The 27,807-nt window shown below is 38.7% G+C and overlaps 1 protein-coding gene across 1 annotated transcript; it reads right to left on the bottom strand.

The window, feature by feature from the left end:
- Positions 1–760: 760 nt before the first annotated feature.
- Positions 761–27,801, bottom strand: TBCE (tubulin folding cofactor E; the record flags this gene model as incomplete). Its single annotated transcript, XM_008940481.1, has 16 exons — positions 761–853; positions 1,103–1,194; positions 2,543–2,602; positions 3,683–3,751; positions 4,262–4,415; positions 5,114–5,266; positions 5,802–5,866; positions 5,962–6,026; positions 6,983–7,078; positions 7,344–7,420; positions 11,827–11,929; positions 14,825–14,924; positions 15,616–15,704; positions 16,791–16,979; positions 26,145–26,229; positions 27,720–27,801. Coding segments are annotated over 16 exons (1,572 nt in total), but the record flags the coding sequence as incomplete, so codon positions are not given.
- Between the last annotated feature and the right edge of the window lie 6 nt (positions 27,802–27,807).

The following is a 27,807-nucleotide window of genomic DNA, read 5'->3' as shown; positions in this document are numbered from 1 at the left end:
GGTTCTGTGCTGCCTGAGGGGCTGCCCTCAACTGTGCAGGGGCTGGAACAGCTTTAGGTTAGGATTTAGGTTTAGTTTGTTTATACCATTGCCATTTTAGATAAGACCAGTATCAAAGTTTGCTTATACCAAATCTTGAAGTACTGCAAACTTGGCCTGATTAGGAGGGATTTCTGACAGCTCAATGTGTTACTAGAAATGAATCAGGATACACAAGTGAAAGTAAAATAGGATACTGAAGAATGTAAAATAAATAGCAACACTTTGCAGTAAGTATGCTGAGAACTTACTTATACTGTGGTATGTTAATGCCATAGGGTAGAATAAAGGCCTGTCAGATTTTGATCTTAAATAGACTAAGGCTGTGTAGATACTTCTACAATTACTGCTGTTTTACTTCTGTTTTGCTTTAAGGTCTTTGGAACTAGGTGAAAACAAAGAGCAAGTAGCCTCTTTGAGTGCAGCACTAATTTTGTCCTCTTATGTAAGTAAAGTGATCACAACTCAAATCACATACTGATCTACAAGCAGGTAGTATAAAATCTTGGCAAAAGAGGTACCTTGAGTTTTATTTAATTGAAGCACTGAAGCAGTGTTTGGTATCTCTCAAGTAAGGCAGTTCAGCCCAAGCCAATGCTTCCATGGAGCTGAAGGTGTCCTTGTGCAGTCCTCTGGTGCCAGGAACGGGGAGCTCTGTGTGCTGGGCACGGGCTGCCTGGCCCCCGCCGCCCCAGTGCCGGCCGAGCCGGGGAGGCCCCGCTCACCACCGCACCAACACGCAGTCTCCATTTTCTATCGAGTAGAACTGCAGAGGCTTTAAGTCATTGTCCAGTTCAACTTCTTTTCCTTCCAGCTAGAATTAAGAAAGGAAAAAGCCCTGATCAGACTTAAATGGAAATCTGTTAATGTAAACCAAATACAGATCAGACAGCTGCAGTCAGGGAGGACCTGTCATATGACAGGAATGAAACTGGGTCCTAAATTACAGCATGAAGACTGCCCTCCTTAAGTGAAATCAGTTTGATGGGGTGGTGGTTTAGAACTCTATTGACCTTCAGCAGCCTGCAGTATTTTATTGTTGAATTACTCATTTTTCACTCACTTTAGAACTTTCATAGGACAGTTTCAGTTCTGAACCAGGAATTTTAAGTAGGCGATACAGCAGTCCTTTGACCCTCTGAATAGTCATAGACTCTGTCAAGGGGAAAGAAAGAAAGAAAGGTTATTAGAAAAATGCTGCTACCACTGAGCTGTAGCGAAGTACTAGTGCTGCAACTATACTTGCTTATAGCAACAGTGAAAGGCTGTATTGCTGCTTCAGTTCTAACACTGCAATAATGTCTTTTTATACCTGAAACCATAACTGCTAATCAAACTGAAAATGGTTTAATCTCTGGTGGGTAGGACAGGATGTGCTAACTATGGGTTAAGTGCTTTGATCCCATACACCAAATTAAAGTGTTAGGGCTTCATAGTTTACCTGCTTTTGAGTTTGCATTTACGACATGCTAAACTAAGTGACCTTTGGGACATACCCAGTCAGGTTCTGACTGCTTGCATCTGGCAACTGTTCCTTGAAGTCTTCATTACCAGGAACTGGCTTTCCCAGCACAGCTAAATGGATGTCACTGTGGAACTAGTGCCATGCTTAGAAATGGTATGACATTACAACTCTGTTGGCAATTTGTTTGGGAGTAGAGTGGTTTATATTATGAAGTCAGTTACACAAAAGGTTACCTTTTGTAATGAATCTTGAATGAGTAAATATAGTTTGTTCCAGCGGTGAGACCTATGTTTGCAATAGATATACTCAATATTTTGGTTGAACTTTCACTTCTTTTGAAGCTTTATCTACAGGCACAGCAATAGTGAGTTATTCCTATAATACTACACGTTGTACTTAGACAAATATTTTTCTATCAAACATTTTTGTAAAAGCTGTATCTATCTGATTTTATGCAACTTGTGATAATAAATGTGATTTTTATTTTAGAATAAAGCTTGAGTAAGTATTTTCTCTCAGACTCCATTCTGACACATCTTTCAAAAACGTTTGATTTAGAACAAGATCTATTCATTCTAGTCTCACTACAGGCACTAAAATTTCAAAAGATAAATTTGATACTGGTCAGAACTTGATTTCTAACTTAATGTGTTAAGTACTGGACCTCAGTACCTAGAACTGCAGGCTACGTAGTTGGCTCTTACAGCTTCATGTTCTTTTTATGTAGTTAACACATCCACTAGATTTCATACCCGTTAATCAGCCTCTGGTTGCCTCTGATAAACCATGAACCCAACAGCAGAGGTCATAAGACAACCACCAACTTTGTCTTCAAGCTGGAGTGAAAGTAAGTGTGAAGGTCTGAAAAGTTGTGACTTTTTCAAACAATTTCTACTTGTGATATTTCTTTATATGACAGAATCTTCAGGGGAGAATCTCCAGGAGCTGACAAAGCCAGCAGCAGCTGCCATTCTTTAATGTAATTATTTGGAAAGGAGTCACAAATCAACTGTTTAAACACAAGCCCACACTTCTTACCTGGTAGCTTTTTCTCTACTGGCTTCTGTTCAGGTTTCTCAGGACATTTAATTGTCAAAGCTTAAGGAAGAACAAGCAAGGCATTCGTGAATGAACATTAAGCCCTGTTCTGACAGGACCACAGAGTCTTTCTGGCCTGTTTTTATTACAGATTGCTCCCCTTAGCTCAGCCTGAGCTTCTAAAAACCAGAATAGCCTGTAGCTGAGCAGCTAAGAGCATTTAGTCATTCTTAGAAAAATTAAAAGTAACTTTGGCAAAATAATTGAGTTTCTATTCACCTCTGATAAAATAGGGGACATATTTTAGAATTGACTCCCCTACTCCCCTAATACCTTTTTTTTGTCAAAAGGAGTATTTACATAAAAATGCTTAATTTTTAGTTAGCTTTTTAAAATAGCTTGCAGTGGAATGGAAACTGCTTACTCAGTTTAAAGCACGCTTTTGACCCATGGTATCTCAAAAGCACTGTACAAGCACATTTTAAGGAAGTTATTAGCCTAATTCTTTTACAAAATTAAAAGTCATCCTTAAAAAAAGGTTTCTATTATATCCAGCCAACTAGATTCCTTGTTCCATCTAGTCTTCCACCTAAATGCATTAGAATCTAATGCCTTAAAATACTGTTTTGCAGATGAAGTAAAAAAAAGGTTCAGTTCTATCAACTGGGAAACAAAGATAAATGAATTTGTAAGTCTGAGATGTAACCTGGTTTAAATATGTAGACAGACCCAAATACCAAAGCTAGCTGTATTTATTTTGACTGTCCTAAAGTTAAGAAGCTATTAAAAAATAGCTTCATTGTTTTTTGATAATATATCAAGGTTAAAACCTCAAAAGGCTTCTGCAGAGAAGCCATTCACGTTATCACAATGAGAGTATTGATTACCTCTATTCTCCACTAAGTCTTAATTAATAAAATAATTTGGCTGAGGAGGACATGAGATACCTGCTTCTTCGTACACTTATCTAGTCAAACTCATCAATGCCCACAGTTCAGAGAAGCAGAATTACAAGATGGAAGTCTGTTACATCTCAAAAGCTTTTGAACCTTTTGTTCTCCATATACACTCAGGAAACACTAAGCTCATAAAATAGTCTAAATGCAGAAGGAACAATTTTGACCGTTCCTGGCCTCTTACTCAGAAGCTGGTTTTTCAGTGTCAAAGGCTGTTGTCCCTTCAGTTCTCCTTCTTCAGGGGCACCATACTCTGTGTGAAGGAAAGTGCATGTAAACACAAACCTGCCAAAGACTAAAAAGTTTTAAAAAGTAAAAACTAAAAGACTAAAACTCAACTGTAGCCCTAAGGGGACCATGTTGTTGGACCAGGCACAAGCCTGCTGCCCCAGTTCCCTCAGCAGCTAGGACACTGAGCATAGCAAGTGGCAGCTCCTGAACTGTAAAGTGCTGCGGGCGTGACCCTCGGCTGGAGCACTGTGGGGTGGAGCAGGTGGCAGACATATGGAGGTGCTGCAGTAAAGCCCCCCGTGGAGAAAGCTGCCCCCAGCTCACCAGTGGAGTTGTGGGGTGCTGCTCGCAGGAGTCGCCCCGGAGGCAGAGAGAGCCCGGGAGCCTGCCGTGCTCTGCGGCCGCCCCCCAGGAGCAGGAGACGTTTGCCCACAGGCCAGCCAGCTGCTGGGCTTTCCTAGGGCATGGAAAAAGCAGCGCTACCACAACGCCACAAGTGAGGAAATGCTAATTTTACTGTACTTGTACTTACTGAGGCAAAGTGACGGGTATCTGGGATGGGCAGCAAGAAATCCTTCACTTGGTTTGTTCTTCTCTGGGTCCCAATTCCCACCAGCTGCTAACCAGTCATTTCCAAATATTTTGCGATAATCAAGCTCCGCTCCTTTTCGTTCAGCGGGAGGGATCTGTACTGACCCAGGAATGGCACGTAATATAATCATACAACTTTCCAGAGGAGAAAAATCTAATTAATGACACCGACTCCTTGCTCTTACTTGCGTGTTTGGTGTGTTTTAATACTACCAAGACTCTCACAAACCCCATCTCCACGTACTGGCTGATCCATGTATTCAGTACATTTTACAGCTCTTGAGAGTCCCCAACACTCACAGCACCCACCTCTGTGTACAGACTGGTCCATAAATGAGTGTCTAAGCAAAGATGTTACTGTATATGATGCCACAAGGATGGGTTTTATAGCTAAGGACCAGATGCTGCTTCTGCTCTCTTTTATAATCAGGTTTGATTTGGTTTACATAATGCTATTTTCCTATTACAGAAAGCAAAGGCCTGTATTACTATCACTGAGACAGATTCAACTACACTGGATTTTTTTTTTTTTTCAAAGTATGGTTTTTGTTAACAGTCCTGCAACTTCAGCATGACTGAAAAAAACAGTGTTCCTACATCCCTGCTGAGTTAGCAGCATTCATAAACAGGGCTGGACCTTGCAGCCCTACTGAGTGCTCCATTACTAGGGGATGGAATAGTTGGCACTTTTCCTGCACCTTGAAAGTCAGTTATCTTAAACTGAAAACAATTCCTCAGGCAATGATTTAACCTTTTTCCCCAGATTCATGCAATTTGTTGAAATGTCACGTACCTCAGACTTGTTCAAAACCTCCAATTGACTTATCTTGGCAATAATTAGCTGTCTCAGGGTCTCTGGGTTCTTCTCTGTATCCATCAAAGGGTTATTGTGACACTGCAGTGACACTAAACTTGGCAGTTTATCAAGCTCATTGATAGACGACCACTGAAATGAAAGGGAATAGTCTTTTGTGGAAACATAAAACATACTTAGTTTTGGAACAATACACGGTAACAGTCACTTTTCACGTTTCCATGATCATGACTAAATTCTTTCGGTCACTTCATCTTTTGGTACTTTCATCACGTTCATTTAGCTAAAGAAAAAAACTGCACTACATTTAATTAAGTAAAAAAAAAAAAACACAAACCCCAAACAATCCACCAAACCCCCAAAACCACCCCACTCAAGCCAAAACAAAAAAGCAACTACTCAGCATTTTAGATCATTAAAATTCTGTAAGAGGAATCATGAGGCAGCAGAGGGATATGACTAGATACCATAAACACGTTTAACTGAGATGTTACAAAATGTTTTAACATTTTTAGATTATGCCTCTGTGTTGAATGAAGTATTCAATAGTTACACCTCAGGATCTTACACATACAATCACAGAAATTCTTTTAAAAAAACAAACTGCAAGTTAGTCTTAAAAATAACCAAATGTGACAAAATGTGAAACTATCACAATTTAACCTACCTCTGATATTTTATTGTCTCTTATTACAAGGTGCTTTAGTGAAGGAAACATTTTAGTCTTGCACCCTAGGGAAAAGAGTAAATTTACAAGACAATAGTGAAAACTTTAGATAAACAGAACAGAACTATAAAGCTGTAAATAAATTACTTCTTTTACATACCAAATCCAGCATCAGGAAAGTGTATAGAAGATATTCCAGTGTTTCTCAGTATTAGGTGTTCTAATCTGAAATATAATAGGTGCAATGATGACTGTACATGGCAAAGGAAGAATTTCTTTTTTGTAAAGAAATACTAGTGTTTTTTTTTTTTAAACAAAGGCGTAATAAACTTCTGACATGCATACTCGCTGACAGATGAACAGCAGCTTCACAGACTTCAGCAGAGGGAATAAATTCTTCAGAGAATAAGTGCAATAATTTCAAGCTTTCAAAACGGCTCTGGGATTTAAACAGTGTGACTTGCCAGATGATTTTTTAAAATACCTTGTTGCTATTTAAAATCATGGCTGCTATTTTGGTGTATAGTGCAAGATAATAACTCCAGAAATCAGAAGAACTATTGTATCTGTCCCACAATTTTCCAGTTGCTGTAATTGAAGTGCTTAAGGAACACACACCTGCTTTCCCTGGCTGGAACCCCACAGCAAGGAATCATAGCTTAACCCTGAGCTACCATAAAGACACTGCTACTGGGAGTGCAGTAAGCCAGAAGAATCTGTGTAAAGGGTATTACCAGAGACATTCTTTTAATAAAGTAGAAGTACACTTATCCAATGCAGCGTGGGAATTATACTGGGATTTTGGGTTGTTTTGTTTTGTTTTGTTTTGTTTAATTTTGAGGCATGTCTCAAAGTCTTTAAGCTACCCCAAAAAAGCACTGAAACTTCCAAAAGAAAGTGCCTGTGCAGAGAACGTGCCCCACACTTTTACCAATAAAGTAACAACAGTAACCTTCTCCATAATTAATGACTTCCATAGCTCCTTTACTTTGCCACACCACACAGACTCTATAGGCCTGTCACCCTGGGTAAAACCCTGCGCATACTAAACTATAAAGAACTCCGTAGCATGACAAATCACTTCTGTTGCAGAAGTATATAATTATCTATTTCAGTCAACAAAGACTATGGAGATGAATATCCAGGACAAAGGATTCCCAGCAAATTTGTTTACCAGCTACCTGGGAAGATGTGCTATTTGATGCAGCTGATTTCCATCCACTAACTGGTTGTCTGAAAGGTCTAACAGCTTCAGGGTCTGCAGGACATTATCAGGCCTGACACATTGGAAAAAAGCAAACACAAACACAGAATATTTAAAGTTATTTGTTAATAAACCCACTCATTTTCTAAGTATATAGCTGCATGCAAATAATTGTGTACATTTATAAACTTTTTGAGGCACATCGTGTGAAGTTCACAATTTATTTTACAATTATATCACGGTGATGTAAACATTACAGGAATGTGACTTAACCTGCTGTATAACTTTGCAGTCTATCAATCAGTCTGACAGCAACTGACTTATTTTACCCATCTTACCTTTCCAAAGCTGTAATATTATTAGAAGTAAGGTACAATTCTTCAAGAGCTGGCCATCCTGGAGCACAAAGAAGAACCTAAGAGCAAAACTTTATTTAATATAACAAAATTTAGGAAAAAAATATTCCAGAAATTATGCTTCATGCACATTTCCTCATTCAGAACAAGCCATAGCTCCCAAACCCAGAGAAACAAGTATTAGAGATTGCCTAGCCCTCCCTTTCTTCCAGCTGGTTCTTTCCTGGGTCTGCATCTGCCAGCACAGATGATATCAAAGGAGTTCTGCCCAGCCACAGGACCTGCAGTTCTGGGCTTGGGGATAGTAGTGGCCCCACCTCAGGACCGTGTAACCTCAAAAACTGAGTTTACTTTATTCAACAGTGTTGGAGAGATCAGATTTTCCCTGTGATGAGGTGAGGAAATGGCAGTATATACTTGACTGCTCACAGCTCTGCAACTTCTGCACCTCTCATCAGGTCAGACAGGCTTTTAAAATGTCTTAATTTATCAGAGCTGGAAGGAGGCTTCTCTGTCTTGAGACTGTCAGCACAGGAAGCCACTAAAATCTAAGAACTGCATTAAGCTAGTACATATCCTGAAGTTTTTGAGTACCCTAAAGAAAACAAACTAGTTCAAAAAGTCTACAAATTGAACAAAGACGCATTTTCATCTTATATCCAGAAATCACATTAAAATGATTATTTTATACAGATTTATTTTTCCAAACATCTATTGAGGATACTGAAACTTTTAAAAATAAACACTTACTACAAAACAATAGAAATTGCTGTCATAAACCCCAGTTTTGAATGCAGCTATGGCAGTGTCAAAAATTCTGCAGTTTTAACAAGTGGAGTTCCATAAACACTGGAACTGACTGGTTTTCTACAGATTTGTGCCTGTGAGTCACAATTTTTTTTTTCTTTCTTATGAGTTTTTTCTTGTGTGTATTCTCCAGAGTCAAATTAAGTGTGATCTCATCCTGTTATACTTTCCTTGGTTAGGAAACTCAAAAGGGGCTCTTTCCTCCATCTCCATTCCTATTTTCATGGAACTTGCAGGTAACAAAACCATTTTTAAGCCCCTACCTCTTTTCAAAATGTGTTTGAAATTGGCTGGCATATTCAAAGTTTTTGAGATGCAAGAGCACAGACATATACATGCACAACATAATGACCTAAAGCTTGTTTTATACAGTTTATAAAGCAGTGAAGTTCAGATACCTGGAGAATTAAATTCTATTTGTTATGTATATAGCTAAGAAATTCTCCTATAAATGTCCACTATCCTAGACACTAAAAAGCCTCCTGTCATCAATTATTCTTCATTCTGTCTGTAATAGTTGTCAGAATTTATAAAGGTAGATGTATTTAACTTAATTATTATGCATACAATACAAAATATTAACTCTTGAGATGTTTTCAACTGGTGGCATATCATTTGGGGCTCAACTGCTTTACACCCCAAAATATGAAACATCATCCTGTTGCCACATCTGCAACACACGTAAACTTATGAACTCGGATATAAGAAACACCAATATTTTATCTCTTTAATTTGGGTAGTGTTGCCCTACGCCAACAAAACGGACCAAAATCGTTTATCTATTAGTGATGAGGAAGAATGAAAAGGCCCTTGCAGAGTCAGAAGAAATCAGGTATATTCCCCCCCCCGAAGCCCTTCATTGTGAAGGATGGCACAGAAAAACTGCAGAAATCTGAAGACTTCTCAATAGACTGACCAAATGACTAGAAAATTGCCAAAACCAAACTATAGACGCATCACAATTCTAAGAAACTTGAACTGCCAAATTTTCAACTATCACTTAAACAGTTTCTACATTGAAACAGAAGTTCACAGATCTGACACCAGATTAACACTGGGAAAAGATTAGGGGCTTGCTGCAGATAGCTGGTGGGAAGGTTGGGGCAAACAGCCAGTGGAGTAGCCACTGCTCATCAAAAAAGAAAAATGGAAATCCAAATCCCAGTGCACAGGAAATAAAGATAATGAGAAACAATTGCCACCATGTAAGTCCATGATGTTCCTTTATTTTTAGACTCTTTATCCCAGGAAGCAAGTAATCTAAATGGGAAAGGCACAAAGAAGCTTATGAAGAAACATCAAAGCAATGAAACAGAAAATAGCTCTTCTCAGTTACCTGCAGATAAAATACTGGGAAATATTAAATGAAATTACCAGGCATCAAGATCAAAAACCCAAAAGGATATTTTTTTCATACAGCACATGATTAAACTGATGTTAAAAGATGTGGATATAAAACTCTTCAAATGGGTTCTTAATATGGTTAGATAAATCATGAGACAAAAAAACCACAAAGACTAATGAAACAGACATACAGTCTCCAGCTCGGGAAGCCCCTGAATTCCAGATTACTTTATAAGAAGCTCTTCCCACATGCTTGCCCTTTGCCTAGAATTTTTCCCAACTACCTGCTACTTGCTGGTGTCAGAAATGTGATCCTGCATCTCTGCTCTAATCCGGATTTTTCTTTTACCCTGTATTTAGTAGATTATTTTATAAATGTAAAATCTTAATTTGGAAACAGAATGACAAATATAACATTATGATCTAAATGCTGAATATGAAAAAGTATTTTTGAAGCCATAAATATAAATTCATTACTCACAAATACATTAATTTAATTTCCAAGTCAATAGTTTCTAACTGTAAGATATTTTACAGGACATCTTCCCCCCTTAAAGGTTGTATGCTATGTTTTGAGCAGTCAGTTGACAATTATATAGTAATAAGATCTTCTACTGATCTATGAATAGAGCTCTCAGATATATATAAACATATGCATATGATATACAAAGGAGAGAAATGTTTGGAAATGTAGAGTTATGCATAATTGTGTAACAGTTAAGTATGTCCTTCTGCTATGAAAAATATTTCAAAACAGGAACAAATTAAAAAACAAACAAACAAAACCAACAAACCCACAAGTATTCAAGTCTTGTTTTCTTTTTTAAAACTAACCCCATGCCATACACTCTTACATGGCAATAAGATATTTTGAAACACTGTTCACCATTAATTTTTTTTAAATGTTACTTAAGACACTCCTAGTTTTTCAGACTTTGCTTATATTTCCATTGACAATTACTGTGTTTGTGTTTTGCCTGGATCATATTCATATTGTTTTCTATTAGAAAGTTGACTTTTCAAAGTAACTCCCCATACTGCTTAAGCAGTCATATTTTCAAGTGGTTTGTTCACAGGGTATTGTCAGGTAGGTTCCTTTATTTTTTCCCCTTTTGTTTGGCTGCCCTGGAACACCACTTTTAAACACAGGCTTAAGTCTCCCCACTTCAGGGAATGAATCAAACAAATTTCAGAGTAATAAAAAAAGATTTTGGAACCAAAAATGTCTTCACCACCTATGAGGAATTGCCAACTAGAGGAGTTTTAACAACAAATGCAAAAGCTAATAATTTTAAAATTATCATTTTAAAGTGCTCTGAGTAACCTGGGGCTTCTCTCTGAATCTGAGCTACCCCTAGAGAACTCTAGCCTGCCTGCAGGAACAGCTGAGAGCAGACTTCCCCACCCTGGTACAGAGGAGAGAGCTGCTGGCAGCTGCCAACATTTTAAATGCTATAATGCTCAGATTTACTCTGGTGAGCACTAGGTGACACTGAAAGTGTTTGTAGTGACTTAGTTCTTCCAGTCAGTTCACCATTCACATTGCTGCTGTTATGGAAGGCCTACCAACTGTCCTAGAATAACCCGCACTGATGGTTTAAGAGCACAGTGAATAGATACTGAAGAAAAATATAGTGATGACCCTTCTCCAGCCCTGCTGCAAGAAAAGAGACTAAATAAGTTTCTTTCTACTTTAACTCAAGCTCTAGTGTTGGTAAGTGCTCTATTACTGGATAGTTGCTAGCAGCTAAAAATTTGACAATTCAGGTAATTTCATGATGCAGTATATACAAAAAACCTGCCCCTGAGGAATCCAATTAATAGGCTAAAATTTACAAGGCATTATAAGTAACATGGCACCACTGAGATGTATTTGAAGAACTTCAGCATACACAAAGACACTAAGCCAATGCAAAGTGATGCCAAAACAAGTACTTTGTGTCATAATGATATACCTTCTTTCCATCTGCATTTGTTCTATTGCATTCATAAAAACACAGATAAACCAACAAGTTTTCATCCACACAAACCTTTGGGACATGCAGTTGTATTATACACCAACTGCTTTATTCTGACTTTGTAATTTACAAATGTAGATGAAGTTAAATGTCTCTTATTAGACTCCCGTGCCAATGTAACTGCCCACATCACACAGGAGCTACGTAACTAATACAGTTACACCACAGCACCTTTCCTAAGGATGATTACAATTCACTAGAACAATACAATGCATAAATGTTTATTCTGCTTTCCCTGCCTCAAAAATCTAACAGTATAAATAAAAACAAAACTGGGAAAAGTTATTACATATTACCTCTGTCCATGTTATCTGTGTCTGATTAAGTGCCAGAATCCTCAATTTTGAAAATACACTGGATACAGAAGTTGATGTAGGTGGGAATTTCATTTTGTTTTCACTGTGTAAAAAGAATAATTACTAGCATAATTAATAACTTCATTTATTTAAGTCACTAATTTGGAATCATATATTAAAGACAAATCCAATTTTTTAAAATGTTATAAAATATCCTTCTAGTTATATTCAAACATACTCTCCTAATTTATAATTCTACCTTGTGAATGCATATTTATTCTTCTGTGGCCTCCTCTCCTTTTTCTCCCCAAAGTTTTTAATATGAAAACAATGATTTTCATTTTTAAATCAAACCAAGTCAGATTTTGGGCTTAAACTCCTTAGTGTCAATCGAAAGTAAAGAGCCCACATAACTATCCAGGCCCTACTAAAACAAAATTATGTAAAATCCACTCTCAATAGCAAAATATCACTATAAAATGGTTAAAAGATTCTCAAAATCTGCAGTCTTTAAAATAGTTTTCATTACTCACCCTCAAAAAAGAGTTTTCATTTCTTCCCTAAGGTTTGATCTACCTGCGTGTTATGATAAAAATCTCTCAGTGTAGTTACACTTACGGGTTAAATTTCCCCATTTAAACAAGCTCTTAGGCCTGGTGGATAGCTGATCACTCTTACTTTTTAATTTATTCTTTTTTTTAATGTTTTGCCAACATTCCTTGCACAAAAAAAATCAGTAACAGGCTTACCTGCTAATGTCTTTCTTTTTTTAAAGTAAACAGAAGGCCAAAAGAATAAAAAACAAATACTATTTCAGTTTGTAGTCCTAAGTGTCAGATTCCAGCATCAATCCCATTTTGCTTTCCAGTGTTTTCACAAATAATTTCTGAAAACCAGTCTAGACTACACTTCTCAACAACAAAATATGGAAAAAAATGTTCTGGGCAAATTAAAATAAATTCTCTGTATTCTCATGAATGCTGCTGATAATAAATCATGGCAACATATGCTCTAGGCAAAGTCAGACTTACAGAGAGCACCCAGGTTGCAAACAGCTGTTCAGTGCTAATTATTGAAGAAAATGGAACACTTACATCTCTTGTAAAAAATAAATTTTTGTCAAATTATCTATAAGAACAAATATAAAAACTGGGGTAACGTTTTTATTAAATTAACTTGGTATTTATATCAATTTAGCTTATGTCACTTTCAATTGTCTTAGTTACATTGTATGTGCTGTATAAGGAATGAAGGCTTTGGAAGTTGCTCATCTCTACGCATATCTCAAAGACTAAAAAAAATCGTATTTTATTTTTCTACCTCCAGTCCTATTGCCCTACTGCTGTCTTCAGTGACTAGTATGACCCCCCCCAGCAGCTAAGCAACTCTGCTTGAAGAGTCAGCAGTATACAATAAAACAAACTTCCTAAAGTTGCAGCTGTGACATCAGCTTCTCTAAATTACTGGTTTAGGCTGCTATCTGTTTAATAACTGTACTCCATTCTGTTACTTTACACCAGAGAATTATTCTGCATGTGCCAGCTACAGCGTATAGGTGTGTACTAGAAACATTCTTTATTTTGAAATTATTTTGTGAATTCTTCCTTGTTTTGATGGAACTGCAGCTTTATTTAACAACATCCTCTCTTTTTTTCCTATGTCATCACTGTACAAGAGATTTTCTTCCAGTTCTGTCACCATGATCCACAGTTCTTATCAGCATCATTTCAGGACAGGAATAGACCATGACAGGAACAGACTGGGTCCTGGGATACTTAACGTTTGGTTAGAGCATTATGGACATTTCAGTTTGGTGTCAAGACACTGTTGGTAAGCATCACACTTAAACAAAAGTGGGCTCCTAAATAAAGACTTGCCTGGGTAGCCAGATTCTATCAACAACAATAAGAAATGGAGGAAAAAAGTCTTAAGACACTTGTAATGACTTTAAAATTGAAAATGAAAATATATTTACTTTACCAGTTTTCTATGTAGGAAAAAAAATCTAAACTCATGAAAATACCCAAACAGGTTTGCAATCCTAGCAGGCAAACAGCTACTGCTAAACCTAAATAAAAAACGCTCAGTGAGAGTTTAAGTGCTAAGGACATGCTACTAGTGCTTTCAGAAGCAGGCTGCAGCCTCCTGCAGCAGTGCCACCTCAAGGTCTTGGCTTCTTCTGAGGGGCCCATCTGCCAGCAGTCTCTGCACCCTGCCAGTGCCATGCAGACCCTATGCACAAGTGTCCAGAGCCTGACCTGCTGCACAGGCACAGAGCAAATCTGGCTACATTTGCTGTGAAACCCGTCTCCTTGCTGACTCAGACCCACTGCACACGTAAAAGTCAGTTCTGCCTTGGGGCAAGCAAAGCTTTAAAATCAAGAGAATTAATTGTCTTAGATGTCACAGATGTGTGTAAGTACATCTTTATGACACTTTAAACATGTTTCCATACTCCCTGTTTCCATATTTCTATAAAAGTACTCAAGTATTTCTTTACCTTCAGTCTAACTACCTAAAAGAGTCTACAGCAACCTGTAACAATCTATAATGTGCTTTAATCCAGTCTCCCTAACCAATGAGCCAATTTGCATAAAAATGGTGAAATGTGTTACATGGAACACGTTGACAGACACATAAATTTCTGTAAATGTTTAATGGTTGAAATATGTATTCTTTTTCAGACAACTGGATTTTTCTAGTTTTACAAAACTCCAGTAAACATCTGCCTGTGCTGAGCACTCCTCCAGAATTTAGTTTTACATAGATGCTCATCTCCTAGGGTTCTAGTCTTTCCTTGAAAAGATGTCTGAAAAATACACACACACAAGTTGTTTAAGGACAAGACTTGAAAAAAAAGTATTTAAAAACTCTGCTCTCATTACAATGACTATTGCAGTATCCAGTTACCTTTAGAAAGTTGACACCATACCTAAACACCCTCTTCTTTTTTGTCCCTACCCCAAAGGAACAGAAACTTAAATATGAATATTCATACCTGATATTAAGTGTTTCCAGATTTTGAACTTGAGAAGCGATTGCTGTTACTGTCTCCCAAGATGATATAAGATTTTTTGACAGATTTATATGCCTGATATCTGAAATTTCCCATTAAGAAAAAGAAACTCAAGTAAAATCTAAATTTTTTTCATCAGAAATTAAAATTTGGGTGTGTTTTTTTTGAACCACATAAACAGAAATAGATTACATGTGTTTGGTCTAAGTGATACTGCTGCTCAGTTACAACAAATTTTATTTTGATATGTGGTATGGAAATGGCTTATAGTTTTATTAAAAAGCTTAACTTTACAAATCCTAAAATGGATTCATTTCTGTATTGACAGGAACTCTTATCGGTCCTTATAAATGAACAAATAATACCTGCTTTGCATTTCTGTAACATCACTACAACATACAGTATATTGAATAGATTATTATATATTGGAAACCTCTGGTGACTACAGAACATATCAGTAGGATTTTTAAGGGATTTTCTATTCTTGAGTTAAATTAAAAAAAAAACGCCATTGCTGGCACCTTCTGAAATTGCAGTCACAGTAACAATCTGTGATAATTTTTCTGCTTTTATTGACAATTTGCAATCCCTCTCAAAAACTGTAGGCATCTACCTTTTAACTCTGTAAACATTGTGTTAAGCATCTAGACATAAGCTGTGGTTTTAAACATTTTTAAATAAAAGGATAAACAAATCATTCAGAGGTGAACACTTGGAATGCTAAAATATATACTTCATTTGTGGTATCATGCAGCACAGCAAAAAAAGGATACTAGGACAGGCTCTGAGGATTTCCTCCTCCTGACCAGCGTGGCTCACGGCGCACTCCCGCACCGAGATATCGACCAGTTGGTTCAGCTGGCTAAATGAGAAAGTACAATCTGTTAAGCAATCTTCAAACTGAAATAGGTACATTATATAAATACCTGGTTATTGCAGCTAAGTAACATTCTTTTCATACATATTGTCTCCTCTAGACTTAGCAGTGAACAGACTGCTACATTGCAGTGTCATTCTTACTCAAAAACGGGCACACCTCCTCTATTTTTTGCCTTTACGTTGCTACTGCAAAATAGGTCTGGTTGAACCACAAGCCCACCCAACCTCCCCAGAAAGAAAACCCCAACCAGCCCCCAAATAACTGAAGAGTGATGAAACAGACAAAATACAGCAATGCAAATCAGAACTGAATAAGAGGTTCCAAGCTAAGCAGGTTTCTTGCAAAACTTATTTTCAAGAAGTTCCACGTTATTTGGGCATTGTTTGTATCATTTACCAAAAAAGACATAAGTATTTTTGACTCCTCAGTATGTTCTGGGACACAAAGGGAGAACAGTTGTGGAATATCAAATCAGAGAAGACTGCCATCTATGAAACAGTATCTCTCTACGGCTGGAGGTCATTAAAACTGCAATCTACTACACATCATTAAGTTGCTTACTTTGTCACCCTTCCAGATAAATGAACATGACATGAACTGACTGAAAGACTTCTTCACTAGCAGCACAATGACTTTCTGCCTTCCTCCTCTTAGTTACATAGTCATTACTGATGAGTAAACAAAAATTAAATAGTACTGTACAATATTAATGTTGAAATACAACTCCTTAAAAAGGACCATGCGTGTATATAGCGATAGCCAATGTCATGGTAATTTATCTCACTAATTCCTCTCCAAATATCAGCACCTCCTACTTTGTGAAATCAAAATGAGGATTGTGAGCACTCAAACATGACATAATCCCAGTTCCTATCTGTAAAACAGGTAAGTTATGAAGCCGCAACAGGCAGATCTCTTCTCTCTTCCACCATAGCACAGTTTGCCTTACTTTTAGAGATACGATAATATCACGTTCAAGGCACCCAGCTTAGTCTCCTTAAAGCTGAATTAATACTTGACTCACCAGCTGCTAAGAGCGTATCTTAGATTTTCATATATTACACTTGCCTTTGTTGTTCTGCAATAGAATCCATGCCAATGAATTCCACAGTCTTCTTTCCAAATACAAGTGTATTCTCTGTCCCGTGTTGAACATCTCGCTCATCATTCAGTGCATACCGATCCTTTACTGCACTAAGAAAATCTACTCCAAAATTTGCCTTGTTTGGCCGGATAAACGATCCTCCTCTAGGATGCCTAGAACAAAGCAGCCAGGAAGAGCTGAACTGCAAAAAAATATCTCTTTAAGAAAAGAAAAACTAGTCTCAAAAATACTACTTATTACTTCTTTAAAATACTGGGAACAAAAGCAGTCAAAAGGCCATTCTAGAGGCTAACTTTAGACACCACTGTTCCCAGTCAGTGAGACCAGGAAAGACTTGCAAAGGATCTTTGATAGTATTTGAACCACCACGTTCACATTGTGAGATGCCACAAGAACTGAAGCACCAGATCTCCAAATGTACTTATGCATCAAAATCACAATGTCAGTGCTGTGATGAGAAATAGCTGCTCTGTTGCTTCCAAACTCACTACGAACTTAGTTTTTCCAGAAAATTAAATTTCTACTTATGGACAGACACGAAGTTACCTAAATCATACAACAAATATGTCTGGAGTCTTACCACAGGCTAATGCACATACAAACACTCAGAGTAGTCACTGCCTTCTTGTATTTGACTTGAAAAACTCACTTGCAGTTCGAGAAGGCAGCCTTGTCCTTCCATCCACACAAATGACATGGATTGTATCACTTGGAACACATTGACAGACAGAATACTTTGCACAGTCCTGTAAAGTTTCTTAGTTTTTCTTGAGCACTGAAAACACTTTCTTGCATGACAATTTCTTGCCATGCAATTGCTCTGACAATTTCCCTCCAATTTAGCAAGGAAACACAGTATCTAGGAAGAGCTGGCAGAGACAAGTTTTTGGAATGATATCACATTGGATCACAGAGAGATCCAATAGGAGGATCAGCAGAAAACAGCAGGAAGAAAACTGGTAGTTATGATTACGTGTCTGCCTTCCACCTGAGAAGAGTGCAGACTTTATTTGGAAAGTAACCAGGAAGAAGAAACCACTGATGTAAATAAAACTCCTCTTTTCAAAACAGCATGTAAATGTCAAATGGCTAAAGAGCAAACCGTAATATAAAGCACTAACACTACTAACACTAATATAAAGAGCTCACAGTTCTCTCGGGAAAAAGAGTAACTAGGGACCCTTAATCCTATGGCCCTACTACAAGTACATGGAATAGCTTGGGCAACATGTATCTTAACATTTTTATTAAAAAAAAGCAGTACTAGCAATTCCTTGTGCCAGTTTAATTCATTAACTTTTCTAATACTTAAGTACTCTCATATCCTAAAGCAGGATTTGGGTAGAAATCAGGTATTATTTACTTTTAAAATATATTCAGTCTAGTTTTGTAGTCACTAAGTTTAGAGTGCAATGATTACAAAACACATATAAGGACATGCTCTTAGAAAATGTAAATCCAGTGTGTGCTTTTATTTTCAATAAGCATTTTTAACTACATTTTTAATCCAGTAAACTTCTCTCAAGTTTTTTCTTCTATTCCTTTGAAGTTCTTCACAGATTGCAAACATCTGGCTAATTTAAATGTTAAACTTTCTCAAATGTAAAAATTATGTAACTTTTTCTGAACGCTACTTCTTAAAACAGTAAATGACATTTTCATCATCCTAACTATAACATTTCTTATCTGTGAAGTGTATGACTCTGCATATCACTATGCAATACATCCTAGGTCTTGCTGTGTGTTTATTCTGATGTCTCCTGCCCTTTTTCCTATCACCTTGATTCTCCCCATTTTGCCATCATCATCCCTCCTCACCCAGCAGTTCTGCTCCTTTTCCTCCTCTGCTCTCCCCAGCCCTCTCACCTGAGCTAATCTAGACCCCACATCTGCATCCCTCTGTTTATCCCTGGCATAGTCAAACCCTTTGGTCTCTCTACCACCATACCTATTTCTAAGCACATTTCTGTCCCCTCAGGTCACCATTTCTATTGGCATCTCCTTGCTCATTGTCTTCAGAGGAGACAGTGCTATTCCTAGGAAGAAGTGCAAAGGAAACTAGCTACCTTGCCCCATGTCATTTGAAGCTACAGGAAAACTATGATGCATTTCTCTCTCAAATCCCTTCTATTTTTTGTTTTATCATAGGGTTTCTCTTTCCTGTTCCCATCACTTCCAAGCAGTATGCATGCTATCTAATGCATACTCAAATCCCTTACACAACCTAAGTTTCTTTTTCAGTTCTATTTCATTAATTTAATCTACTTTTTCAAGAACTGTCACAGAGAAGGACAGAAAAGGAGACTCCAACATGAACCTATTTTCAGGGAAAAAGATTGTGTGTTCAAGAAGAGAGGTCGCTTACCTGTAACTCATTTTCCCTAAAATACACTGCCTGTAGGGAATACAAACTGTACAAGCCATGTGTACACAACAACTAATATGCAGCACCTAGACTCATGAAAAAGCTCACCTCTTAGCCACCAGTCTCCACAACTGGGAACTAAACAGATAAATCCTCATCCAAAGAGCCATCCAACATACATATCATGACATGGAAGAACCTGTGGACTACTGATTAACCTGACTTAAGCTGAACATTCAGAAGTCCGAGAACAGGGATTTTGCTGACACATGAATGAATTTGTGCTGCAGCCAGGATCATACACTGTGCAAAAATGAAGTGACAGAAGATGTGCCCCAATTTCCTTAAGCAGAAAAGTTGGAATATGCCCAAGTGGGGCTCTGACAACCGTCTGGCTCTGGTTAATACTGACACTTCTTCCTGACTTTTAAAATCGACAGGTTGGCCCCAATCTCAGAAGTCAGCTTGTAGGACACCTCCTATTTGTGATTCAGTAGCCTGAAGCAATACAGCTCATCTACTAGCACGCCCTGGGCCCTTGAAAGATATTAATTAAAATTCAAGTTAGCTATCAGCTTCCATTGGTTACCCATTTCCCCAAATAAAGAGAAAATTCAGCATCATTCTTCTTTGCTAATGTAAAGCAAGCAGTGACACTGCTCACCATTACAGGTATCTGTGATGGCTCGTCATGCGCTAGGGAGACATCACACAGATACACTTCTTGGTACCTGAAGAATAATGCAGTAGTACATGAACTGTGCTCTGCCAACAGCTGCACCCTGCTGTCTGGCTGCAGAAACAAGCTTCTGAGTGAAGTAGAAAGATCTTGGCTTAATCAACCTAGATAGTAAAGGTGGATGCAAGGGCTTCTTTGCCCACTACTGGCTGTTTGCAATGATTATCTCAAGGCAATTCTCATCATAACTGGGGCACATGTACTACCAAGCTCAAAGTGTCATAAAATATAGCCAGTTGAATCCATGCAGGTCTTTTCCAGATAGGCTCTGAATAGATCGCTTCCTTTTAAGGTAAGGTGCTCGACGGATCAGACTTCTTTTAGAAGAATCTACACGCTGCAGCATAGAAAACCCTTCAAATTTTAGAAGAGTCTGTGGCAGGCATGGCATCAAACAATGCTTGTAACACTCCCCTGCTGTGGTGTACCAATTTCCTGACTGCACAGCAGGAGCTTTGCAAACACCAGCAAGTTCTTGAAGTTCTTGCAAGTTTACTTCAGTCAAACAGACACAAAAGCTGAGTCTGAGCCTTCACAAAACAAGGGAAGACAGACAGACAGACAGACATCTGCAGTTCCAGAAGCTATCTTAAGGTTCTGCTGGAGCACAGGACACATTCAAGTAGTAGCTGGGGACAACGGTTTTGTTTCAACACTGTTCTACGGACAGCAGAGAGTAGAAGTCTCTGATGGGTACAGTGACACGCAGTGAAACAATCTAAACTTCCTAATGGAGACCTGAGGCTTTTAGGAACCTTGGGAGTGCATTCACCCCTTGCTAAACAGCAACCACTTTTTCTTCGCAGACACTAAAATGATATTGACATCTTCCCGTATTTTAAAAGTTTGTTCATACTTTAAGTAGATATTCCAGGAGCTGAATCTGTCACTGTTAAAGGAGAGATAGTATAAACAGATGTTATTTTGGGTAGGAACATAAATATCACACAAACGACGACAGCACCTGACTGGTCACAACTGCTGTCTGTAAATTTTAAACCATGCCCATATACAACTTACAAAACTCACCGAAGAAGGAAAAACTAAAAAGGGTGTAATGCCTTTGCCAGGACACTGCGTTTCAGAACCACACAGACACACAAAAGTCAAAGATCCCACCAGAATAAAATTTAATAACACAAAGTGGGGAAAAAAGGCCACAAAGATCTGAGAACAAATTTCAGTTCTGCCAGGAACAAGCTTTACTATACTTCTCTCCATTTCTCTGGCTTGCTTTGAAAGGCAAACCTGGGAAACTGACTACAACTTAATATGGTCAATACTTCCAGCAACAGCATCTGCTGAAACACCAGGATTCCTCTGGAAGATGATCTGGGAAGAACAAAACATTCTTTAGCGGGGGGGGGCACAAACATGTTCCTTTCAATTCCAACTCCCAATGTCTGATACAGCAGAACGTTACTCCCATCCTGTGAGGGAAGCAGGGAATTATTTAACCTGCTGCTGAGGAATCCACACATCTCCCCCAGCAAAATGGCAATGAAATGGCAATGCTAAAAACAGTCATTACAATGCCTGTGTAAACAGTACGTGTGAATGGAATACCCAAAACTGACTGAGAGGAGGGCTAAGGAGGAAGATGACCCTTCTGCCAGATTACACAGGGGGGAGGACTCCACTTGATGGGAAGGATAGAAGATGCTTGGACATCTTTAACTGTGGGGAGAAAGAAGATGGCATGAGAGCAGCAGTCAAAACCTGGTTTGATGCCCCCAGGTCACCCCACCAGCAGAAGAGACAGAGCTGCTTCCTGGTCAGATACTGATGTGAGCCTGTACCCAGCAAGAGCAGACACCATGGGGAGCAACACATACACCCCACACCTCAATGCACATGCGTGACCTCAGGGGTGCTTTCTAGCAGCTGGCACGTTAACAGACTGCAGGAAGCAGCACAGGGACACAGAAGCTGGAGCACCCACATCTTCCACAGGAGGTGTGTGCAGCTAAGGCACTCGTGTTCCCAGGGCAGGTGCCCGAGCTTGTAACCCACATCTTCCAGGGGAGCACATGCATATAACTGTGATAATGAGTCTATGGGACAAGATTTATTTGAAAGCATAGTCGTATTTCAAAAGCTTTCTTAAAGCATTCTCTTGAAAATTACCCTGAGAAGAATTTACAAAAAATGTCCTTTCATTGCACGTGCTCACAGTACAAGCCTACAATACTCCATCAGCTGCTTCTGCTTATCAAAATTCAGTGAGTGAGCAAAGCAGGGTTGCAAGCAAAGGATATTACTAGTAAGGCTAGAGGGGGAAAAAAAAAATAATTGTTTTTACATATGTATATACATTATATAAAGAAACCAAATGCCCTCCCTGCCCTGCTCTCCAAACAGCATTACTAAAGAGGTAACACTTTAGGTTGTGGGGTTTGGTTTGGCTACTTTTAGCACCTTTTTGATAAAATGCAGAAGTTTCTGGACAGGTTGGATCAACGTGCCAGGGTCAATTGTATGATGTTTAACAAGGGCAAGTGCCAGGTCCTGCCTTTACTTTGGTCAAAACAGCCCAGGCAACATTACAGGCTTGGGGAATAGCAGCTGGAAAGTTGCCTAGAAGGAAAAGTACCTGGGGCTGCTGGTGGCCAGCTGGCTGAACATGAGCCAGCAGTGTGCCCAGATGGCCAAGAAGGCCAATGGCATCCTGGCCTGTAACAAATATAGTGTGTCCAGTAGGAGTAGGGGTCATCGTGCCACTGTACTCAGCACTGCTGAGGCCACGGCTTGAGTACTGGGTTGTTTTGGGCACCACAGCTTAAAAAAGACATTGAGGTGCTGGAGTGGTTCCAGAGAAAGGCAACAAAGCTGGTGAAGGGCCTGGGAACATGGCTTATAAGGAGTGGCTGAGGGAACTCTGGTTGCTTAGTCTGAGGATGAGGAGGCTGAAGGGAGACCTTACTGCTCGCTACGACAACCCGAAAGGAGGTTACAGAACTGAGTGTTGGTCTCTTCTCCCAAGGAACAGGACAAGAAGAAACTGGCTTAAATTGTGCCAGGGGAGGTTTAGACTGCATATAAGGAAGAATTTTTTTACTGAAAGAGTCATGAGGCATTGGAACAGGCTGCCCAGGGAGGTCATGGAGTCACCATCCCTGGAGGTGTTCAAAAACTGTGTAGATGTGTGTGCCCCTCCAGGACACGGTTTATTGCTCATTGTAGTGTTTGGCTCACGGTTGGACTTGGATGATTTTAGAGTCTGTTTCCAACCTTAATGATTAAGGTAATCACTTTTTACTTAAGTTTGCCTACAATTGGTACATGAACTACAAACCAACCAGTCTGCACAGGTAATGTTATATCTGTGAGTCATGGCTGACCGCTAGAGGTTTCTTACGCTTCAGAGGGACTTCCTCTGATTGGAAGAAAGCAGAATACAAAGAACAGGTTTTGTAAGAACACATTTAGAGATCACTACATTTCCATTTGGTATGGGTGTACGCAGCTTCACTCAAAAAGTCAATTCTCACAATAACAATTGAGATCCCATCTCCTGGAAGCACACTAATGGTTGCTAGAAAAGCAAGAGTCTATATACATGTATATCAATATTATACACACACAAACATAACACACAGGTTTCTGAAAAACATCCACAACATGTTCAGTTGCTTCTTCTGTCCAAAGATTTGGAATGACCAGCTAATTACTGTTATTTCTCCCACAGCAGAATATAACTGACTTCAGCTTGGAAACTGCTTCAAGCCAATTTAAAGCATTTAAGAAGCAATCTCTGCCAATACATTAATTCAAACAAAGTGGTTGGTCTCAGATCATAATTTCCAAATCTTTAGCTAAGAAAAATCCAGCAATGTTGGATTTTTTTCTTGCATTAAGTGTGCTTATCCTCCTTAAGCCTTGCTTTGTTTTTATTATTTTTATTAGGTACAAGGGGAAAACCATCCTTACAGGTGGGTTTTTATCTAGTTACTTAGTTTTCTAAAGAACAGATTTTGTTTTATCATCTCGATTGCTGATAATGAGTTCTCTAGGGCTTCCACTTTACACAAACATACAAGTTAAGAAGAATACTGATTTGCACTACTGAACATTATCTATCCTGTTTATGCCTGTTTGGCTACAGCTAAGGGGTAGTATTCCCACAAGGGATTTCAAAATAACTACTTTCTAATTTTGCATTTTTTAACAGATAAATTCTTCTGCTGATTCAGTCTGAGACCGACTGCCTTTACTTGCTGGCTTGAGAACAATTTTGATCTCATCTGACAATGAAGAATATTCTTTAATAAGCCCTGAACTGCTGTCATGTCTTGGCATAAATACAGTAGCCTCCTTTGCTGCCTGAGGGAATTCCATTTGTCTTCAGAGGACCTTTTGGTAGATACAAAAAATCGACCTACTTTCCCCACAGTATAGAAATAATAATTTTAATATCTCTTTTTTTGTCTTCTGTGTGACATTTTGGCAACTAAGTCCCTTGCATATAATATTCCTATATTCAGACAGGAGAAGGTGACAAGACTCATCTACTCATAAAAAATAGAAATGATCACAACTGCCACAAAAAGCACACACTCAAAGGTTAGCAAATGCATACACTGTTACTACATGCTTTTAATTACTCTTTTGGAGGAAATTCTCATATGAAATTTTCCCTGTTAAGTCATCCATTGAGAGCAAAACAAAGCACATGCTCAAATACACCACCTCTAGCTCTGGAAAAATCTTTGAATCACGAGGAGCAAAAGCTAGTGAGACTCTGGAAAACTGCCAATACATAGTTTTCTTGTTTACACTTTTCCAGTCATCTGCTACTAGCCAATGTCAGGCAGGAAACTAAGCAAGACACGTCTTTGGATTGGCTTTATCCAGCTATTCTTATGACATTCGTTTACATGCAAGTTTAAAAAATTATTTGCTTATCCTCTCATCAATGGCTTTAACTTTTTCAAGATAATTAATACGAGGAATTAATTTTAGAAAAAAGCCTTCTTACACTTTCCAACAAACCCAAGCAAAAACACATCCAAAAGTAAGACCACAGAAAACATGTAATTTATTTTCTTCATTTGTCACTTTCTTTCATGTTTTTAAGAGCCCTCAATTAATTCTCAGTGCTCATTGTCACAGGATTTGACTTATATTAGATTCACTTCATTTGAATGAGCACTTGAAGACTTAGAAACAAACTATCATCAAACCTCCCTTTTGCAGTTATTGCCAGCCTTGGAAAGTAGGAGGTGGAAAAAGACCTAGAAATCTCTCCACTTCATCTCATTAAGGAAAGACTGGCTGCGATCCAGTGGCCAAAACAAACACCCATGTAACATCACATCCTTTCTCCAGAAGCTGCCAACAGAAAATGGTTGGGAAAAACACGACAACAGGGCGAGTATTTTAATGATACACACAGAGAACATTCTCTCACCCTTCACCACTTCAGTGCTCAGAAACTCACTGAGCTAGTAGCCCTTAGCACTTAAAAGCCACTGATAGCTTTTCTTCTATGAATTTGTCTTGTAATGTTTTTAACTCACAAACTTTTTAGGTGCTGCAGTGTCCTCCAACATGAAAATCAACAGCTTGCTGCTGTTAGCATCAACCCTAGAGTCCTGTATTCCCCAATTTCAAACACACTAAGTGCTCAGGTCTTTAAACTTAAATGTAATCTGTGTATATACTCAAAAAATCCCCACACAGCTACTCTGTGTTTTGCATTTATTAAATGGAAGTTAACATACTTAGGAATTCCTTAGTGCTAGAAATACAATCCAAACCATTATCAGGAACTTGACAATTTCCCTTAACGCAATACACACAAGGCATCTTAAGTCCAAATCTAAACTATATTTGAAACAGTTAATACAGAGCAATATTTCACTTAAGAAGTACCCAAGGATGGCAAGTAGGACATACTGATTTCCTCACTAAAGTAGAAAACCTAAACCTACTAGAGGTAATACTAATAACATCCAAAAGTCACATTTTATTATACACCTTTGAAAACATGACTTGTATTTTCTAAATATTTACCATTTGCTAATCCCTTTAACTGGATTAATAATAACACAACAGCACTTATGGCATGGCTAGTCACAGCATTCAGATTTATTATCTTTTTAATATCAGCCAACTGGTTACAAAAGGGTTTGCCCTAAGAATTGCAAAAGGCAGTTTCCCATAATCATCTTGTCAATGTGCATGACATGCCAACACTATGAATCAACTCACCTGCACTTAAAATACTGTGTTCCTTCATAGCTACCATCATGCTTTCCTCTCTGAGGATCATCCCATTCCACACCAAGCCAAATTCCTGAAAAGTACAGTAGATACATTTTCAGACTGATGGCATCATACCCACAGAAACCATGGCTGGAAGGAACCTCTGAAATTCATCTAGCCTAACCTCCTCCCTCAAAGCAGGAGATGATAACCAGCACTAAAACAGGGCAGCCAGGTAAGTCTTTACCTAGCCAGATTTTGAAAATCTCCAAGCAAAGAAAGACTCCAGCTTATCTGGGTAGCCTGTTCCAGTGATGCATTACTTCTCTGGAGAAAAAGATTTTCCTGCTATCCAGTTTGAACATTCCCAGCCAATTTGTGGCCACTGTCACTTAGTATATAACATATTACTAGGAAGAAGACTTTGGCTCTGTCACCTTTGTAAACATCTGCTAAACAGCTGCAGGCAGCTATTAGATGCCACTTAACCTTCTCTTCACCACGCTAACCAAGCCCGGATACCTCAACTGCTTTCACATGTATGTGGTCTATGGCCTTGACCACCTTGGCAGCTCTCTGCTGGATCCTCTCAAGTTTGCCCACGCCCCTCTTGATTTGGGATGGTCCCAAACCAGATACATCATTCCAGCTGCAGTGTTATCAAGAGCCCCATGTTCACCATTCTAAAGTAACCCAGTACAATGCTTATCTTGCTTGCGACAGGCGCTCGCTGTTGTTCATATTCACCTTAACTCCCAAGTCCTTTACAACAATCCCTGTGGGTTGCCAGTGTTTCCTGTCTGTACTGATACATGGGTTCATTTCACACCACATGTGGAAAGTTATCCTTCTTGAGCCGCTTAGGTCCAAAGCTAAAGTTCATAAAGCTTGCTCTGGATTGCAAGTCTACTGTTTGTCACATCAGCCAGCTGAGGGTGAATGCTGTTCACTATCTGAGGCACTCACTGACTGACGTGTTAAACAATACGGATCCCAGCTGTACTTATTTCTGTCGTGCTCGTGCACTACCAGACACCAAGTCACTGGTTAGCACTTTGCCACTTAACAGACCTTCCAAGCATCAGCAATCTCCCCACCCTGTCATCACAATTTTTTGAAGATTTTGTATAGTGCTCTCACAATAAGACTGGCCAGATCTCTCAGGAAGCTGGGCTAAACCTTTTTTGTACCCATGAATTTGAATATGTTATCAAAAGAGTGACTAGTCTGTTGACCTGCTGCCTGTCTCTTTCTTCCCCTGGCTATGCCAGGATACAGAGATCAGGGAACAGACCATTCATGAAAACTAATGGAAAATGGAAAGCAATAGGATCTTTCCACTCTTAAGAAAAAACTTAATTTCCAACAAAAGTACTTCTTACACTCCTTTTGACAACTCTGACTTCTAAAAAAAACCCAGCAACTTATCTAGATCAGAAATTGCCATATTTACATAAGAACAACAAGGAAAAAACAATTTGTAAATTGGCATGCTCTACTTGACAATTTCTTTTTAAATCAAGCCCACAATTTTGAAAACAACCACTAAATAGAAACGTCGATTGCTATTGGGATGTTCACCTGCTGTAGAAGAAACACTGCCAACGTAGCGCACAGTCGCATACTCCGTGCCACACAAGATTCTTCGACCCAGCGCATCGGGAGGCAC

This window comes from Merops nubicus, unplaced genomic scaffold (assembly GCF_000691845.1).
Source record: "Merops nubicus isolate BGI_N331 unplaced genomic scaffold, ASM69184v1 scaffold14365, whole genome shotgun sequence".
Lineage (NCBI taxonomy): Eukaryota > Metazoa > Chordata > Aves > Coraciiformes > Meropidae > Merops > Merops nubicus.
This window is presented reverse-complemented; position numbering and strand designations above follow the sequence as displayed.